Source organism: Perognathus longimembris, chromosome 2 (genome assembly GCF_023159225.1).
Source record: "Perognathus longimembris pacificus isolate PPM17 chromosome 2, ASM2315922v1, whole genome shotgun sequence".
NCBI classification, from domain to species: domain Eukaryota; kingdom Metazoa; phylum Chordata; class Mammalia; order Rodentia; family Heteromyidae; genus Perognathus; species Perognathus longimembris.
This window is the reverse complement of record NC_063162.1, coordinates 71,139,321-71,160,344: the sequence shown is the minus strand read 5'-3', so window position 1 is coordinate 71,160,344 and position 21,024 is coordinate 71,139,321. Positions and strand designations below refer to the sequence as shown.

General features: G+C 39.6%; 1 protein-coding gene across 1 annotated transcript in view; it reads right to left on the bottom strand.

The window, feature by feature from the left end:
• Window positions 1–21,024, bottom strand: part of Vps41 (VPS41 subunit of HOPS complex) — a 153,276-nt gene that overhangs the window by 83,474 nt on the left and 48,778 nt on the right. Inside the window, exon 5 of the mRNA XM_048339444.1 lies at window positions 9,649–9,723. Within this exon, the coding sequence (XP_048195401.1) occupies window positions 9,649–9,723 (75 nt within the window). The remainder of the gene's footprint in view (window positions 1–9,648; window positions 9,724–21,024) is intronic.

Sequence of the window (21,024 nt, the reverse complement as noted above, 5' to 3'; positions counted from 1 at the left end):
TGCCCAAACTGAACCAAGAAGAAATAAATCAACTAAATAAACCAATAACTTACAGCAAAATACAGGGGGTAATCAAGAACCTCCCAACAAAGAAAAGCCCAGAACCAGATGGATTCACCAACGAATTCTATAAAACCTTTAGTGAGGAGCTAATACCAATACTCCTCAAACTCTTCCGCAAGACAGAAACAGAGGGAGAAATCCCAAACTCATTCTATGAAGCTAATATCATACTCATTCCCAAACCAGGCAAAGACCCAACAAAAAAAGAGAACTACAGACCAATATCACTAATGAACACAGACGCAAAGCTCCTCAATAAAATATTGGCTAAGAGGATCCAGAAACTGATCAAGAAAATTATACATCATGACCAAGTAGGCTTCATCCCTCAGTCGCAAGGATGGTTCATCATCCGTAAATCAATCAATGTAATTTACCACATAAGCAGAACTAAAATCAAGAATCACAGTTATCTCAGTCGATGCCCAAAAAGCCTTTGACAAAAGACAACATCCATACTTATTAAAAGCTCTGGAGAGAACAGGAATAGATGGAACATTCCTCAAAACAATAAATGCCATATGCAACAGACCAACTGGTAACATCGTATTAAATGGAGAGAAACTAAAATCATTTCCCTAAACTCAGGAAAAGACAAGGATGCCCACTCTCCCCACTTCTTTTCAACATAGTGCTGGAATCCCTAGCCATAGCAATAAGGCAAGAGGAGGATATCAAAGGAATCCACTTCGGCAAGGAAGAAATCGAGCTATCCCTATTCGCAGACAACATGATCTTATATCTGAAGGACCCAAAAAACTCAGTCCCCAAACTCCTATACCTAATAAACCATTTTGGCAAAGTAGCAGGATACAAAATCAATCCACAAAAGTCAGCAGCTTTTCTGTACACCAGCAATGTATAAGCAGAAAAGGAAATTATGGAAACAAATTCCATTTACAGTAGCCAAAAAAAGAATAAAGTACCTAGGGATCAACCTAACCAAGGATGTGACGGACCTATTTAATGAGAAGTATAAAAATCTAATAAGGGAAATCAAAGAAGACACAAGGAGATGGAAAGACCTCCCATGCTCATGGGTAGGCAGAATCAATATAGTGAAAATGGCTATATTGCCCAAATTGTTATACAAATTCAATGCAATCCCTATCAAAATCCCAGTCACATTCTTCACTGAAATAGAGAAACCAATCCATAAATTCATATGGAACAGCAAAAAACCTAGAATAGTCAAAGCAATTCTAGGCAAAAAAAAGCAGTGCAGGAAGTATCACAATACCAGACTTCAAGCTCTACTATAGAGCCATCATAACAAAAACAGCCTGGTATTGATATAAAAACAGACCGGAAGACCAATGGATTAGAATTGAAGATCCAGAAATAAAACCGCACTCTTACAAACAACTGATATTCGACAAAGGAGCTAAAGACATACATTGGAATAAACATAGCCTCTTCAACTACTGGTGCTGGGAGAACTGGGCAACCATATGCAGAAAACTCAAAGTAGACCCAAGCCTATCACCATGCACCAAGATCAACTCAAAATGGATCAAGGACCTCAATATCAGACCTGAATCCTTGAAACTACTGAAGGACAGAGTAGGAAAGACACTAGAACTTATAGGCACAGGAAGGAACTTCCTGAATAGAGTCCCAGGGGCACAACAAATAGGGGAGAGCCTGGACAAATGGGACTACTACAAATTAAAAAGTTTCTGCACAGCTAAGGACATAGCCACCAAAACAGAAAGACAGCCAACCATATGGGAAAGGATCTTTACCAGCACAGCAACAGACAAAGGCCTAATATCTGTCATCTACAGAGAACTAAAAAAACTAAGCACTTCCAAGCACAGTAAACCAATTAGGAAATGGGCAAAGGAGCTAAAGAGAGACTTCACAAGAGAAGATATAAAAATGGCAAAGAAACACATGAGGAAATGCTCAACATCCGTGCTAGTAAAGGAAATGCAAATAAAAACAACCCTGAGATACCACCTCACTCCAGTTAGAATGACCTATACTCTGAACTCAGGCAACAACAAATGCTGGAGGGGGTGCGGGGAAAGAGGAACCCTTCTCCATTGTTGGTGGGAGTGCAAATTAGTACAACCACTTTGGAGAACAGTATGGAGGTTTCTCAAAAAGCTCAATATAGACCTACCCTATGACCCAGCCATACCACTCCGAGGCATCTATCCTGAACAGCAGGTCCCACGATATCAAAAAGACATTTGCACTTCCATGTTTATAGCTGCACAATTCACAATAGCCAAAATATGGAAACAACCCAGATACCCCTCCACAGATGAATGGATCCAAAAAATATGGTACCTATACACAATGGAATACTACATAGCGATTAGGAATGGTGAAATATTGGTATTCGCAGGGAAATGGTCAGAACTTGAACAAATAATGTTGAGCGAGACAAGCCTAGAACACAGAAAACAAAGGGGCATGATCTCCCTGATATATGACTGTTAAGATGGGGTGACGGAGAGACAGTAGAGACCAGGTCTGTGAAACCAAAAACTTCTTGTCAAATGGTATTTCCCACAGGATTGGGTCAGCGACCCAACATTATGTAACTAAAACCAAACAACTACTCAACATATAAAGGTCAAAAATTGACCTCTCAGTGGAATACAATAGCTCCAAAGCTATGTATGTACGTTCATATAAGACTATTGTCGACATATTGACTAATGTCGACATTACATTTAAAGCCCTAGGCGAATTTTCTTTGGCGTGGGCCACATGGCTACTGTATATGTTCTTGGTACATTGTGTATTGTATATATGTCTACCTGACATAGGGAAGGGAAAGAAAAACAGGGTGTAAGATATCACAAGAAATGTACACACTGCCCTACTATGTAACTGTACCCTTTTTGCATAACACCTTGTCAAAAAATTTGTTTAATTAATAAATAAATTACAAAAAAAAGAGGTAAAAAAAAATGACACAGGTATGAAAAGCTTATTAATATTCTTTTTATGACCATCCCATAGGCTATTTCTAAAGGAATCATTTTTTTTCACCCTTTAAGGAGAATGGAGCTTCTTTCTTGAATCATACATATATAAATCAGGCACCTAGATCAATATGGCATGAGACGAAATGAATTTCACTTGCAATCTTATGTAGAAAATACTAAGAGTGTATCAGTGAACGATGGAAGTTCTTGCTTACCAATTCCTACCTTAAAGCTATTTCAGGCTATTTTATTCATATCCATATTTTCCATATAGCTTTGTTCATAACACAGATCTAACCTTTCAATCACCAGCCAAACCAAATCCAAACTGGGTGCAGTAGCATACACCTGCAATCCCAGCACCTGGGATGCTGAGTTAGGAAGAATGTGAATTCAAAGCCAGTCCAGTATATACAGTAAGTTCAAGGAAGCCCTTGGTGTTTTCTACATCTTAATCACTATTATGTAATATATCACCACATATAAATAAATCATGCTAATGTTTGAATTTTATGTAAATAGAATCACATATTATTTCACTGGTTCTTCTACTGAACATATTCTTGAATATTGTTGCACATAGCAGTAGTGAATTCTTTATCATTGCTATATAGTATTTTTTTTTAAAATAATTACTTATTTATTGTAGAAGTGATGTACAAAGGGGTTACAGTTTCATACATAAGGCAGTGGGTACATTTCTTGTACAATTTGTTACATCCTCCCTCCCTCTACCCCTCCCGTCTTACCCCTACCCCCATGAATTATTCAGTTGGTTTACACCAAATGGTTTTGTAAGTATTGCTTTTGGAGTCGTTTGATTTTTTATCCTTTGTCTCTCGATTTTGATATTCCCTTTCCCTTCCCTAGTTCTGATACCAGTATATGCAGTATCCAGGGTACTCAGATGAGTTACAGTGATAGCACAGGGACAACCACAGGAAGGGGATACAAGAGGATCATCAACAACAACAAAAAAGCTATGGTTTCACATGACATGTTGAAAGTAATTACAACAGCGCAATAACACTCATTTCCATAACATGGAGCTCATTTCACTTAGCATCATCTTATGTGTTCATAAGGGCATAGCTATTGGGCTCTTGTGATCCTCTGCTGTGACTAGCTTAAACCTGTACTAATTATTCCCTATGAGGGAAACCATAGAGTCCATGTTTCTTTAGGTATGACTCACTTCACTTAGTATAATTTTTTTCCAAGTCCCTCTATTTCCTTACGAATGGGGCAATGTCATTCTTTCTGATAGAGGCATAAAATTCCATTGTGTACAAGTACCACATTTTCCTGATCCATTTGTCTACTGAAGGGCATCTGGGTTGGTTCCATATCTTAGCAATGATAAATTGTGCTGGGATGAACATTGTTGTGCTGGTGGCTTTAGTGTGTTCTTGTTTGTAATCTTTTGGGTAGATGGACAAGAGTGGGGCTGCTGGGTTGTAGGGGAACTCTATATTTAGTCTTCTGAGGAATCTCATACCGCTTTCCAGAGTGGCTGAATCACTCCAGCACAATTCATGTGTTCCTTCCACTAATGACCATCTAGGCGTTTCCAGATTGGGGCTGTTATGAATAGCACTGTTATAAACACTCTACAATCCCTTGGCATACTTACTTATACACATTCATGACAGGGTGAACTACTGACAGCAATGTACAGTCAGAGTTTATAAAGATTTTCATATGAGCAGAGAACAAACCATTTTACAAAGTGGTTTTAAGTAACTTTTACTCTTACCAGCAGGCCACAAGAACTTCAGAGGTTCTCAAAGACTTAGAGCTAATAGTATTAGAAGCAATAGAGACCCCAGTGTGATCTCCTGCTGAATTAAAAAGTGCAGCTAGGCTAACACAACCTGTCTTTCTCTGTATCCACAATGCCACAACAGGTCTTGGGTGAAATCTTAGACTACTACTAATTTACAACTCTAAATGCTTCAACAGGCTCCAACTCTGATTATATTCATGATTAAAATCCCCAGACACTAAGGGCTAGACCCCATCCTAGGCAAACTAAATGATTTCAGTTTGGGATGCCCCCAGTGACAATATTCAATTGCTGACCTTGGTCCTCATCTTAAGGTCCTCATCGGGCCCTCACAATGGCTTTGTGAAGAACGAGAGCAAATACCACCATGCTTGTTTAACAGATGATTCTGCAGAAAATAAACCACTTGCCTAAGGTCCTAAAAATTGCAATCACTAGACAGGAACAGTAAAGTCTGTTTTTCTATGTGAGATCTTTATATAAGAGCCTAAAATTTGCAAGTAAGAAAGATATTTTATATGAAGGATTAAAAGAGCAGAACAGAACAACAAAGACAAGCCTTAACTGTGCCAAACTACTGAGGTTGAAGCTTCAAGACAGAATTTGAAACTAAATGAAGCAATTTACTCATTTAGATGGCTATCCTGCCTTCTGCCTCCATACAGTAAAGGTAATTCTTAGAAAAAGTGATGAGCACAAGGACGGCGAGTCAAGTGGAGAAAGTCAAATTATGATAAAAGTCCCTTTAAAAGTGGTGAGTCTTGGACTGGGGGTGTGGCTTAGTGACAGAGCGCTTGTTTTGCATTCATGAAGCCCTGGATTCAATTCCTCAGCACCACATAATCAGAAAAGGCTGGAAGTGGCCCTGTGGCTCAAGAGATAAGAGTGGTAGCCTTGAGCAAAAAGAAGCCAGGGACAGTGCTCAAGTCCCAAGCCCCCAGGACTGGCCAAAAAAAAAAAAAAAAAAAAAGTGCATCTATATGAAAGCTACAATAATACAGTGATGAAAACAGTAAGATGCAATCGCAGAAGACTAAACAGAAAAGAGAATGGCACCACAACTACTCTCAGTGTGCAGACACTGGATTCCTCCCTCCTGGGAACTAATCAGTGGTAAATATTATGAAAGGAGCAAACAAGAGTCCTAAAAAAAACCCAAAAGAGTACCTGCAGAAGGAGCAAAGTGAGCCTGGAACTCAGCTCAAAGCTGGGCTCAGGCCTTCAGTCCAGCACTCTGGAGATTGAAGTAGCAAGATCAAGAATTTAAGGCCAGACTGGGCTAAATAGCAAGATACAGTCTCAAAACAAACAACCACGAAACCCAACCAGAAAAAAAGGAAGTCAACTTCTATTACTGTGCTTGAGTAACATTCTCCTTGACTACAGGGAAATAAACCTCACACACAACTCATCAGCGTCAGAATGGAGGTGGTTTATAAATCCATCGGTGCTTCAGTACATTTCATTAATGTGAAATCCCAGCCTGCTCTAAGTTAGGAAATGAATATGTGGTGGTAAAAAAAGTTGATAGTCTCCTGGGCAGACCTCCCATCTGCCTGCGGAGGTAGATGGGCAGCAGAGCAGGTGCCAGCCCATGCAGCTGAATACAGGATTGTGCCTGCCCTCTGGGCGACACTGCCTCTGGCTTCACCAGACTGAATTCCTTTGAAGAAAGGAAAACATATAGAATGGAAGTAATATAATAACAAAAATTGTAACCGAAGTAAACAATACCTCAGTATATAAGGCACAAGGACTTACTGCATTCTAGACAAAATGAAAAAAGACCAAAACTAGTTATAACTTACCACAATTACAAGGAGAATTTATTAATGCTGCTGTCTAAACTGCAAGAAAGGACAAAACATACAGACTTTTGAGATTTCTTAAAGTAGTAGGCTTCACCATAAGTGTCTCCAAAGGGTCAGAAAAAAGTGAGCATCATCTCCAAAACTTTGAAAACATTTCCACCAGAATTTTACACTAGAGGCTAGTTTAGATATAAAGGTAGTACATGTGAGAAATGAAACATAAACCTGCTAGACAGTAAACCTGAAAGGTTACTTATAAATATATGTCAGTAAGTTGAACTTGAAAGATTACTTATACATATATCTAAGTTGAGATTGAACATATACACAGACACACACACAATGTATACAATGTGTACATTGTACATATACACGTATGTGTATATACGTGTATCCCCCAATTTAGAACTCATACTGTGAAAAGCTGAAAGAGACCAGAAGTGAGCACCAGCTCAATAAACTATAATTGAATCAACTGCTACAATTACAGCTCTACAAATGAATGTAAATGTCAAAGGTTGTTGCTGAAATATTGACAATTGTTTGCTCATGAGTCTTAATATACTAAAGAAAGTAAAACTCACAATGGTCCTTCACAGGTGCATTGGCAAGCAAGAATAAGAAAAGAAAGCTCTGGATATTAGATCAGAAAACATGTGACCTTTCTGACTTTATCTTTACTACCACTGTGTCCACATCCTTCTGAATGAGCTCCTCAATTTTCACAGTAATGGCTGATCTATGGAAAGGGCCACTTTACACAAATACATGCACTGCAAGATTTTCAGTCCTATTAAAATATATGAGAACGTCCTTTTTTCAAAATATGTCACATTTTTTAACAAAAACTAAAAACAGACCACCTTATGACCCCACTACTATTGGGCAAATATCCAAAGGAGCACAAATCAATACATAAGAAAACCTGTATACTTATATTTATCATTAACAACAGCCAAAATATGGAATCAGCCATTGTGTCCAACAATAGTTGAATAGATAAAGATGATATAGTAAAAATATATTATGGAATATTACACAGCCATAAAGAAAAGTAAAATCAGGTTATTTACAAGCAAATGGATGGAACTGGAGGGTATCATATTGAGCAAGACAAAAAGACCCTCAAAAACAAGGTATCATATATTTTTTGTTCATAAGTAGAAGCTAGAACTAAAAGAGAATTCATGGACCCAAACCTATATACGTATTATACCTCTAGACATGATTTGATAGACATAGAACAAGAGTCTAAGGGACTGTTTAGGAGAAGGAAAAGGGAGAGGAATAAAGAAAGAGGGTAGAATAGTTTTGAGATATACTGCAACTATGTATTAAAGCAGCATATACAATCTCAACCAAAGCTGTTATCAATAATGGCTGGGGGTATAGGAGAGAGAAACGGCTCTGTTGGGGATGAGTACCAGTGAGAGGGGGTTGGGACTAGTGAGGGTAAGAGAGGATGAAATAGTCAAAATAGACTGTTGGTGTGTATGAAAACACAAGATTTATTTAGACTCCACAAAACCTATCACAAGTCTATGTTAAAGTCTATATAAAAATATGGCAGCTCTACATCTTACTCTAACAGGAATCCAGAGGTGTTGGCCCATAAAGGTCACCATCTCATTAAGATTCAGAGTTTTTTACACATTTACAGTCACATTTAAGGTCTTTACTAGCAACTCTTCAAAGCTCTGAAAATTACTAAGGTGTCTTGAGAAAAAAAAATAGTTTCTAACTCCAGAAACAAATATTTTCTTTTGCCAAATTGTCCTAATTAACCTGGTATCATTCTGAAAAGAGTTCCTCAAATTTAAAAAGAAATGAAGATTAAATTTCTTTGCAATTAAATACTCGGAACATAAAAATAGTGTGATTGATTTTTCTCAATTTCTGCACAAACCAGCTCCTACCTCATTATCACACTTACCTCGGAATTTCACAAAGTCCTGTCAAATCTGATGTGCTCTTATAAAAGCACTGGTGTTCAGGTTACTTTTTCGAAGACTCTCTGGACAACACTAGACTGAGATATAGAAAAACTTTCTTATGTGTCAAGAGGACTCTGTGGCTTTCATGAACGGAGAGAAATGGTTATCTCTTTAACACTGACTATATTGTTCTTAATTTACTCATCTAATGGTCCACTGAATTTGGAGCACATAAAAATACATAGTTCGATTAGGAAATTTCTATTCAGTAAGGAATACAGGAATACGTGAGGTTCTATAATGACACTTAATGCAACCTCTTCTTAAACTGTTACTTTACAAAAGTAGCCTAAATACACTGTGCATTAGAATTTTATCATTGCAAACTAACATTACAAAAGACTTCCATTGACTTAAAAACAAAAAAGACATTCTTCCAAGTGGAAAATCAATCACCACAAGCACTAAATGCCATAGCGCAACATCAGCAAGAAGCACTGATAATTGTTAGTTATACACTGCACAAATGATGTATGTCTTCAGCCAAGGAAGTAGGTGCCAGGAGTTTAGAAAACTGTACATATATTGATTTTACATTTATTTAATGTGGCCATTGTAAGACACTTTATTCTTCTGATAAACTATGATTGCTTATCAAAAGATTCTATAATTCAAGAGTAACATTCATAACTTGTGTGTGAAAATGAAAACCACCAGCCCACAGAAATCATGCCCACAAAATCCAATTTTGTGGATTTATGGCAGAGAGGAATTAAACTACTGTCTTGCAGAAGCTGCAGGCCAGTCACTGAAGTCTAAGTGGCACCCCAGTAATGATTAAGGTGACACGTCACCCTGCCACGGCTGTTAATCAGCTTAATACTAGTTAGATTATTGACATTCTTGTAATTACTTTTCCTAAGGCACATTTGTGCAAAATATATTTTACTTTAATTATGAGCAATCAGAAGCAAGTCCGATACTCAAAGAGAATAATCAAGGTTCTCTCAATGCAAAGGAATAGGAAGTAGAGTGCAGTCCTGATCACCTGGGATCAGGCATGTTGATAGGCATCACTGCCGGAGCAGTAGGACCATCTCTCACCATACCTTGCCATCCTCGGAACACACGCCCATGTGCTCTCCACTGTCATCCAGGCTAATCTGGTTTATCTTCACGGGGCTCTGAAAAACAAACAAAAACCAAAAGGATATATGAAACCTCAGGAAAAACATCTAACGACAATAAATGCTTTACTCTAACACTGACAAGACAGAATCAGTGGTTCATCTGTTTGCATGCCAGAGTTCATGATATATTTCGTTTTGCAAATAAAAATAGTAACATGTTTAACATAAATATAAATGTAGCTTTGGAGTGTATAGTCTAGAATTCCTATGTCTTTCAATATAGTACTGCCCATGTATGGCTGTTTAATTTGTAAGTTAAAGTATTTATTACAATTAAATCACTTTCATCAGTCAGTTCTTTGGTTGAAATACATGTGTCAGTAGTTTAACAACTGTATGTGACTAGGGTCTACTGTGCTGAAAAGTCACAGAATTCCCAGAATATCTTCTCCATGCAGGAAAATCTATTGGACAGTGTTGCTCTACATCTACAAAGCAGACCCAAAGCAGAATGCAGCCAAGAAATCAAGTACTTAGTGCAAGGTTCTTCATCCCAGCTTACATTTAAGGGTGTACACATGTCAGAATGTAAGTACTTTGTTCCTGGACTGTGTCCTAACCTTGTCTCAATCACACTGGATCATTTCCAAAGACCTGGCATGTATCTTCTGATTCCAATCCTGGAAGACAGCGGTCCTCTCAGGATGGTATCCCCACCTCTCAATAAGGAAAATGAATCCAGATGAAACTACAGAATTGGTGTGTGGAATTACAGAGCACATCCTAACCTCCTGTCCAAATCCAGAGCTACACCATACAATGATATTCTAAGGAGGACAAACTTCTCATTACACCACCGTGCCCCCTGAATACAAAGTTTGTACTATATACTAGCAACACTAAAACAAATTATAACTATGGGGGAGAACAATCCTCTTTCTCTCATCTCTACTAGCAACAGATTTTTAAAACATTTTTTCTGTTAGTGATCAATACTCATTGATTCATTTTCCTGACAATTAATAAATGTAAGCATTTTTCTAAGTCTACTGACATTAATTTGCTCTTGTATAAAATGCTCATTCACATCTTTTGCCCATGTTTCTTAACAAATATGTTCCTTGTTTTATGTTATATATGTGGTCTTCTATATTTCTGCTGCATGGTATTACCTTATTTATGATATCCAAGCCTTAAATCTTCTCAGAAATCCTTTTATTTTTCTTGTAAATAGATATGTATTTGGGCTTGCACCAATTAATAATCCATCCTACTTCTGAAATGTGTTTATCATAGAATAAATATTTGCATACATGGAGATAACTCTCTGCCAGGTACAGTAGCTCAATGCTATAACCCTAGCTACTTGGAAGGCAGAAGCCAGGTGGAAATCAGGCTGGGCATAAAAATTCATGAGACCCCCATCTCAACCAATGACTGAGCATGGTGGCATTGCTCATTATCCCAGCTACAGGGATAGGTAGCAATGGCATACATGTCATCCCTATCAACACAGGAAAGCACAAGTAGGAGGATTGCAGCCCAGGTCTACCTACCTCAAAAATAACCACTGCAAAAAAGGGACTAGAGGCACAACTCAAGGGCAGAATGTTTGCCTAGCAAGCACAGGGCCCCAAGCTTCAGTCCCCCTTACTGCTAAACTTTCTGAGTTTTCATGTTCAATACTGATTTAATTATAAAATTTGTATACATACATCCTGGCACTTGGTAAGGTGAGGCCTGCACATTTTTTTTCTCAAGTTTTTAATCTTCTATGCAAATTTTAAGATAAGGCAGCCCCAGTGTTGCTCAAGTTGATGGTCATAGCTGAACTGTAGCTTTATGTATCAAATCAGAGCATGCAATACTGCTGGGAATGTCTCTTCTGTGCCTCTATGACATGATGCAATAGGGCTCAGATTTTCCTTTGAGATTTCTGGCCATTCTCTGGATAGCACTTATCTCTGATTCTGTATCTCACGGTCTAGTCTTTATCTTTCTTATATTTTAAACCTATATTCAACACTAGTACTCTTCTCTAGGGCACAAGTGACTCCTCAATCAGTAGCTCCAAACTACACTCTTCATATTCCTGACCAACATGTAAGATCTACTTATTTTATTTATGTTCTTGCATGCATGCCTAACAGCATTGCAATTAAAATGTACCCTAAAACCAAGATTCTCACATTCCTTCATAGAGGGGTTCTTCTTTCTTTTGGGTTTTGTTTTGTTTCGTGGCAGCACTGGGGTTTGAACTCAGAGCCTTGTGCTTGCTAGACAGGCACTCTTATCATTTAAGCCACAACCTTCAGGTCCCTGAGAGACTCTTCTGGATGTGTTCTGCTCCTCACTTAATGCCTTCTACCTTTCTGGTTGCTCCAGAAAAAAATCCCTGGAGACATTTCTTACTCCAAATCTTGTTTCCTCCTCTATACTGGACCTGTAGGCATTTCCTATTGCCTCTTCAAACAAAATTTATCCAGAATGCTCTTCGGCTGATTTTTGACTTGCAGCCTTTCCCAGAAGCCAACTTTTACAAGAGTGTAAGAACTGTCCTTGAGGTGCTCTTGAACAGTGCTCTCAAATCGTGAAGTTAGGTGGAGTGTTTTCGCTAGTTTTCTACAAATATTTTATGGTATTTGTAGTCAGAAGATAAATATTTCAAAAACGTGATTAAGTAGCAAATTCATTAATCCCCAAACAAAAAGAAACCAAAATCATAATTAATTTTTAAAGCCATCATTCCAGGGAACTATAGCACATATTTTTATTTTGAGTCATCACTATGCATATTCCATTTATATAAAAATCCTCTACCTTTTAATAAAGAATAAGATTTAATAAATAATAAGATTTCAAACTACAGCTGTTAGTGGTGCTTGCAACCAGTCTGCATCCATAACCACTGCTCTCATGCACAATGACTGCCTGACATATGTGCTTCATCTGTACCTGGAAACAAAGGCACACACACAAGAAAGGAAGCCAGATGCCCACAAGCTTGAAAGGAAATCTGGCAAAAATAGAGATCCTGATTTTCTGGGCCTTTTGCTGTAACAGCTAAGGAGCTGAGAGTCACACCTCACACACAATTTGAGATGCACATGTGCAAAGGTGGGACATGGCAGCAGACATGGAAAAGGGAAAGGGACTAAAGAAGACCAGAGAGAAATGGTCTCAGCTGTATTTTCCATTAGCTACTACAATTTTGTTCCTAATGGAGATATGTTTGGAATTCTGGACAATATAAGGGAGTCTGTTCAAAAATCAATAATGCCAAGCTGACACTATAGAACATAGGAAAGTATTTCCTCAATGGAATAAAGAAAGAAGTCCAGTGAGCAGGAGGGGTGAGGACCAGCACATACTACTAAATCCAAGTCCACTACAGGTGGTCTCAAGGTCTTAAATTTAAAGAAACAGATACACCTCATGTGATAATCAATTACCTAATAAAAATGCTTGAAATACACACACTTAGTATGGATTATGCCAGCTCTTCAGTTAGGAATAAATTCATGGTCATTTGAAAAGCTGCTTTTAATGGTGTTCTTTGTGGCAACTTCTTTTCCCCTGACACTGCCCCTCATCCCACCTAAGCTATTGGGCCCCCAACTGTGAACCTAAGAAATCAATCTGCTAATGTATAATTTGTAAGGCTCCTCTGACTAACAAATGGATAATTGATTCCTTCACAAATGCTGCATCCCCATGGACATAGAGTGGAATGAATAAGAAACAGGAGACAGGATTTCATTTTCCTGCTCTCAGAGATCCACTGGTTAGCAACCTCACCACCCTCCTCAGCCTATGCAGCTTCATGCTGTTTAGTCACAGTTTGCTAGCAAGCCATACTTCCACTCTAAGTGTGAAAAGCAAATGCCTGTCCCTTTGTCCTTGGGGAAGCTCATCTTTCGGTGTACTTTACTCTTTGCTGAGGATATACCCTGGAGGGCTAGCAAGAACCCATGAGAATTGAGAAGCCCATCATAGGTATTCTACAAATCAGCAAAACAAAAACAAAACGTTCATTTTCTCACTGACTTGCTTTAAAACCATCAGGGCCCAATCTTTAACCATAAACTCTCAAACTTCAGTGCCTATAAGAGTTCATTTCCACTATTAAGTCTCTCTTAGATTCAAGATGGGAATAAACCACCAAGCAACCTAGAAGCCAGAAAACTTTTGTGACACTTTCCTGAAAGTCTCAAGCTACTACTGGCTTAGTATTAGAGAAGATCTGTAAGGGCTCCAGGTAGGTCCTCAGCACAGCTGACCACACACTGCCCTTAGCTTTGTATCCCTGAGTTGCTCACTTGTACTAGGACAACTGTCTGCTGTTTCCATCTCTGAAGTGTCAATTGCTCTTGCCAAAGTCACCAAGACCTTCCTGAGGCTGAAGCAACAGGAGCTCATTCAGCCATTCCAGGCCTGACTGCTGTGACAGGTGACATTGCCGACTACAGCTTCCTTCCAACTTTCTCTTCCCTCAGAAGTGACAAATCCATTCTCCATCATTGAACTCATCACAAATGGATGACATAAACTCTGCTGGATAAGAGAAGAAGCAATGAGGACCATTTTGTGATTAATGATGCTAATGACAAAACCTAGCAAGGTCATCCTCATCGAACACACCAATTCCATCTTCCCAACAGGCTCTGAGATCATGAGCCCACTGCTTCATGTGTGGGAGAAAACTATTCTCACTTAAGATTCAAGGCTAGCCATGTAAAAAGAAGTTTTCAAGACTCCATCTCAACCAACAGTTGGGCAGTGGTGTATGCCTGTCACCCCCAGCAACTCAGAGAAGTACAAGGAGGAGAATCACAGCCTAGGCATAAATCACCAAGTCCTATCATCCAGACCCTTCAATGTCTGTCAAATCTATCCCTCTGTACAGCTGAAGCAGATGGTCTCTAACAGGTGTTACTTTCCCGACAAGCCATACACACCTGGATTACCAAAATGTGCCTATCTTTACCTCCAACACCACATTCACTATACCGCTAATGCTAAAGTCATCCTTCTAAAAGGGAGTTAGGAATATTGCGTACTGTGTAAGGCACAAACTCTTAAAAACAAAGTGGCCATACACCTCACTGTTCTCAGCAGTGTCTGGTGGGACTACTGTCCCAAGATCACTTTCACACATGTACACAGGTGCTAGGAATTTATCCCAGGACTTTCCTCATTCGGTGTAGGTACACTCTCACTGAGCTACACTCCTAGGCTCTATGGATAATTTACTGCTACCCCTTTCACCCTCAAGTCCTGGTTTAAATAACTACATGATCATCTCACTGGCAAGGCCATTAATTACCTGGCTCCACCTACTTGTTTAGGCTCATTTCTGGCCAGACCCAAAAGATTCGAACCACCCTGATTCTTTAAAATGTTCTCTTTAACTCCATGTCCTTGGCCTAGAATAGGCTAGACACATCCCTCTTCCACCTTTCTCCCTACTAGAAAATTCCTGTTCTTTCCATAAGATTCAATGTAAACTCAGCAGCTTGCATCCAAAAGTTCAGTGAAGCGGATCAGAAGAATGATTAAGCGTCTTTTAGTCAGAGACTCATCTCATGTAATCACAACCAGGTAAATAAGTAAATGGAAGCTCTGGAAGCAACCAACTAGCGAGGAGAATAGATGAAAACCGAAACAGAATTTTGTTGCAATGTAATTTTCCTAAATATAAGAAAAAAATTTAAAGACTAGTGAAACCTCACAGTAAGTTCAGTAAAGAGTTAATGGATGACATGGCCTTGGTGTTCCTGGGCTCCAAGGTTCTCACTACAAACCACTGGGCTCGAGTAGCTGGTGAAGATCTGTCAGTCACTCTGCCAATCATGCCTCCATCATGCCAAGGAAATTTCCTAACTGAAGCAAATGTTCAAGCCAGGTATCCTCTTAGGATGCTTCAAATACCATGTCTAAAGACCACTGAATAAATAAGGATATTAATTTAAGGTTCTTGAACTGATAATCCAGCTTTGAACAGAAGCTGTTGTTTCTGCAGATGCAGACGGTACTTTCTTTATCAAGAGCAGACCATTCCAATTTGAGAAATAATTAGGAAATTCATAGAGCAGAATAGTCACTTATTTCCCACAAACAGAACAAGTAAGTTGTCAAATGTGGCACAGCTGGTTGGGTTACCTTAAAAATTTTATGTGGTGATGTGGCTGAATTATCCTATTATTCCAAGAATAAGCATTCTTCACCTACCATCAGTTTGTCCTTTCAGAAGTTCACTCTTACGCATGTAAGAAAAGTTCATTTCTAAGGGAGAAGTAATTGAGTTAAGGTATATGGTAGTTAAAAACTGAGCATCTCTCTTTTTCTTTTTTTTTTTTTTTGGTCAGTCCTAGGACTTGAACTCAGGGCCTGAGCGCCTGAGCACTGTCCCTGGCTTCTTTTTGCTCAAGGCTAGCACTCTGCCACTTGAGCCACAGCACCACTTCCGGCCGTTTTCTGTACATGTGGTGCTAGGGAATTGAACCCAGGTCTTCATGTATCCAAGGCAAGCACTCTTGCCACTAGGCCATATCCCCAGCCCCTAAGCATCTCAATATTGCCTTTTTAATACATTCCCACTGGAAATGATGTGAGTCCTACTGCTAATCCAAGAATTCACAAAGGCTTCCCAAACATCACAACCTACTCAACTATACCCAATTCCCTTCCAGTGATTTCAAAGCTGAGGTGCTTCAAGTAAAGCAGCTTTATGATTCATGAGAGAGGTCCCCTAATGCTACAAAATTAATGTGAATAACACAGATGCTTCCAGTATGTACACAATGCAATATTTATACAGATCTCCAGGCAGCCTTAATAAATGTTCTAACTTGTCTAGAAAAAAGTTAACGTTGTTAGGTATCTTTATTTGATCACTTAAATATTATTTCCATCCTAATGATCTAAAAATCAAAATATCTGTGAGATAATGATTATGCTTGATTTCAATCCAAACTAATATCCTGAAAAGCATTTAAAACAAACAAGCTTATCTGGGAGTGAGAGAAATGGAAAGAAGTTTTGAGATTTATTCTGTTGGGAAAGAATATAAAACCATTTTCCCCAATCACTGTGTCATCCCTATTTAATGACTTAGTTAAGATTTTCTGCATTTGAGAAAATGCTACTTAGATAGGCCAAGTTTTTTTTTCTTAGCTTTAAAAAATATCCTCTGATGAAAAATGTTTAACCACTTGCCCTCCAAGAACACAGTAGATTTAACTGAGATGCTATGAACTCATACAACCAAGAGCAGTGGCCATCTGTACCCCACTGTATCTAAGTGTCTAAGACCAATCAGCCTTCAGTGTGTGGCTGGCTGTAGAAGGCTCAGTCATTCACCCGCTGCTCACCCTGCCTGGACACTACAACCTCAGCAGAGGCTGGGTATCGAGAGGCCTTTCTGCCTGCAGAAGACTTATTAGATGGATGTTCGTTTTCTAAATCCTAACAACCTTTAAACACACAGGGAGGATTTGGAAGGGATTGCCTCTTAAGAAGCTGGCACACTGCTGATTCCCAGAGCTGATTTCCTTTTGTTGAACTTCATCTCTGCCTCTGCCTGCCACAACCCTGTGGACAACAGTAGGAGGGTGACTTGTCCACAACACCAGACCATAACTGTGTCCTAGAGACAGCTACTCACAATCTGGGCCACTAATTACTTCAAGAAAAGGGAAAAATGGGCTATTAGTGTAACACGCTGCTTTTTCTTTATGCTGTGCACCACCATGTGATGCTAAAAAAGCATCACAGTTCTGTACTAGACACCTGGTGGTATATAAAGTACCTGTGAGCCTTGGCCTCATTAGGGCTATGAATCATAACTAGTATTTGGACACCACAAACTCTGTAGCTGTCCTCTAAAGTGAGATGGATGAATAGCTAATCTGGAGATGGAGCTTACAGACAGATAAGACAGAAAGACAGACAGACAGATAGGGATATATCTATATATAAACACATATATCCACCAAAGATATATAGGGGAAAATGACAGGATGACTAGGCTGTCATCAAGTTGAAAATTATGAAATGGGATGAAGGAGACCAGTACTCTAAAATCTGTATTTAACAAAAGAGCAGCAAATATCACTAAATAGGAAGAGAATTTAAGAAAGTGGATAAACACAACCTGTCCCCTCAAGGAAGTCTGTGGGAACCCTATGTGACCCTACTATTTCCTAATTAGCATACTACATACCAGGCCCTTACAAGGCTAAATGCACCAATGAGCTAACCAAGAACAGGAGCTGGGTTTTAGTCCTCCTACATCCCTAGCATATGTTCTGAGACTGTTCGCTAAATGTATAAGAAGCAACTCTTAAATACAGAAAAAAAACACTATTTTTCTGACTGCAATCAAAAAGGAGGACAGAATCACAAAAAAATAGATCTCTGAAAGTGTCTATGGGCAGAGACAGGAAAGCACTTTGAAGCCAGAGCTGAAGGACAAAGTGTGGCTACAGAGGGCACTGTGGTGCAGAGCAGCATGGAGGCAGCAGGCCAGAGTCCTGCATGCGGCACCAGAGTGTTGCTTTATTCCATGGGTGTCAGGGAGTCACTGGAGCATTTTCAGTGAAGAGAGGAACAAAATCTCAGCACCACTTGGGGAAGATTACTGGGGCAGCTGTGTGAAGGATGGATTGGCAAAGACATAAAGTGGGGAGATCAGTCGGGTTTTACTGCAATAACCCACATGAGATTCAATAAAGACTTGAACAAGGGTGGTAGCAATATACAGAACCATCGGAGGAAAGTACAAGCTAAGAGAGCATCAGGCAGATATACAGAGAATAATGGAGGCAGATGACAGAGATCAAAGTCACAGAGCTGGAAGTAAACATTGAGGGCAGAAGAAAATGGAGTCTTCAGGAGAGACAGCAGTTACTAGAGGATAGCAAAGACCAGGTCTTAGCAATTAGGCAGAAAGATTTTGCCCCCCTGGCTTTCATAATTAGATTAAGAAACAATAGGAAACTTTGTCTTACAAGTCTACTGGATTGCATAAAAAGAAAAGAAATGAAAAAGAAAACATTTCCCATTTAATTAAAAGGCTGGCCTTTGGGAAGTCCCTACAAGAAGCTAGTCTGCCTGTGGAGCAAGCACCAGCAGAGAAGGCCCAACATATCTTTCCATTTCCAGTAAGAACGCAACACACATTTTCATGTCACACGACCCACCAGACTTAATTATTTAAAGTAACAGTTTAGCATGTTTCAACATGCAAAAGAGATTGGCAAAAGGTTAATATGGTAAATATATGACTTCTATAGCCAGTCAGAGCCAGCCCAAGATTCCCAGAGACTAGATTCTCTAATGTGACAGTTCTAGAACAAACACCCCATTCTTCCTGAGAACGTTTCCTAGATAATTTTTTTGTGAGAGTTAGGCAACAGAAAGTAGACCATCTTAAGTATGAAAGGAACCTTAAGCACACCACTGTGCTTTGCAATTAGGTCTTAGAGGCCCCTGGGCCATCCCGCCCTAAGGGGGCACCTCTGAGGAGAAACTTCATTACCAAACACAACCCAAGAACTTCAACAATGCAGATGCCTTCAGGCGGCTCCGTTTAATTTCTCACTCCAGGAGTTAACCATTCTGTCAACAATGAGAAAGGAAGAAGCCTATTAAGAGTGGATTTCTCACTTCTGTTTTCAGCAGCAGCAGCAGCAGCAGCAATGCTAACACACTGTAAAAGAAAGTGAAGCCCTGAAGAATGTGAAGCCTTCATTTTCTACAGTTAGGAAAAATCACCAAACTAAAAAGAGATGAGACAACTAGTTTAAATAATTGAGACCAAATTATTAAACAAAAAGAAAAATGGCTATTTTTCCAACGTAAGAAGTTAGCTATACTTTCACCATAAAAGTTGTTGTTATAATGCTCTCTGGAACAAAAATGCTGCTTTACTGACTTCCAGTTATACCATTTTCCAAATAGCTTATTATATCCCAGATGTTCTCAAGCAACTTGTAATCCTAGCTACTTAGGAGGCTGAAATCCGGAGGATCAAGGCTTGAGACTGTTATGGGGTCCGAGAGGGGGGAATCCCCCATCCCTCCAAGAGTCCACCACTCTGAGACAGTCTCAAGTAAAAGGATGGATTTATTGGGGAAGTAAAAAGCATACTGACTGGCCAGGGTCACTGCCCAAACTCGGGAGCTGAAACAGTGACCGGAAAAAGGCAGGCTGGCCGGCCAGGACAGCAGCCCATACCAGCCAGGGCCACAGCACAGACTCAGGAGCTGGGACCACACCCCAGGGCCAAGCTAGGGGTCGGATTATAAAGGCAAATAATCACATGGTCAAACTTGCCACACACAGGTGGCCAATGAGGTTATAGCACTTACAGAGCATGCCAGGTCACACGCAGATGGCCAGTGGGGTTACAATCTGTCTCACAGTATCTGTTTAAACCGACCTATCATACTTGTTAGAACTGGCGCACAGATTGGCGGGGCTCACATGATGCAGGCAGATATGCCTACTCAAGGGAGGGCATAGGTTTAACTTTGAACTTTCCACAACTCAGGTGGTCTAGCAGTTTACACAATCTTATCACTGTTAGCATTTCCCTAGCCTCAGGTCCTCAGCTCCTCCCACTAGCCCCCAGATCCACCCATACCTAATGAGCCACTCCTACCTTCCCCTTTTACCCCAGAGAAGCTGCCACCTGGATAAGGTGCAGACACTATGTAGCTCCCTCTCCCGTGGAAACTATGGCCCCACTAATAAACCTCCTTATGAACCTCCTTCTCCTGCCTGGTCCTCCGCATGGTCCTCTGGGATGGCCCATACCTATGCTTTCAATCACAGCAAAGAGGAACTTCCTTGGTTAGGGCAGGGGAGATCTTAGTGAAGATGGAGTCTGCTTCTGCTCTCTTTAATCTGAGATGAAGTCAATCTGACACCCCTCAACAGCCAATGATGGCACTGGCCAGATCTGACCTCCATATTACAGAGATCAGTCTGGGCAAAAACGTCTGCTGAATTCCATCTGCAAAATAACCAGCAAAAGCCAATCTGGAAGCCTAGTTGAAATGGTAGAGCACCACACCAGCAAGTAAGCCAAGTGAGCCTAAGTCCCTGAATTCAATTCCCAGAACCAGAAAAGCATCCTACAAACCAAGTTACAATGACTCTATTAAAAAGAAATTGCTGAAGTCACTTACAAGAACTGGTCCCACTATAAAGACCTAATTACCTAAGTAAGCAAGTTCTTAAAATACTATTTGCACTGTGTAATAAAAGATACTTAATCCTCCCAAATAACCAAATTAGCTTGTGTAAACTAATAAAAATGAAGTTGAGATTTAGATTATTAACTTGATT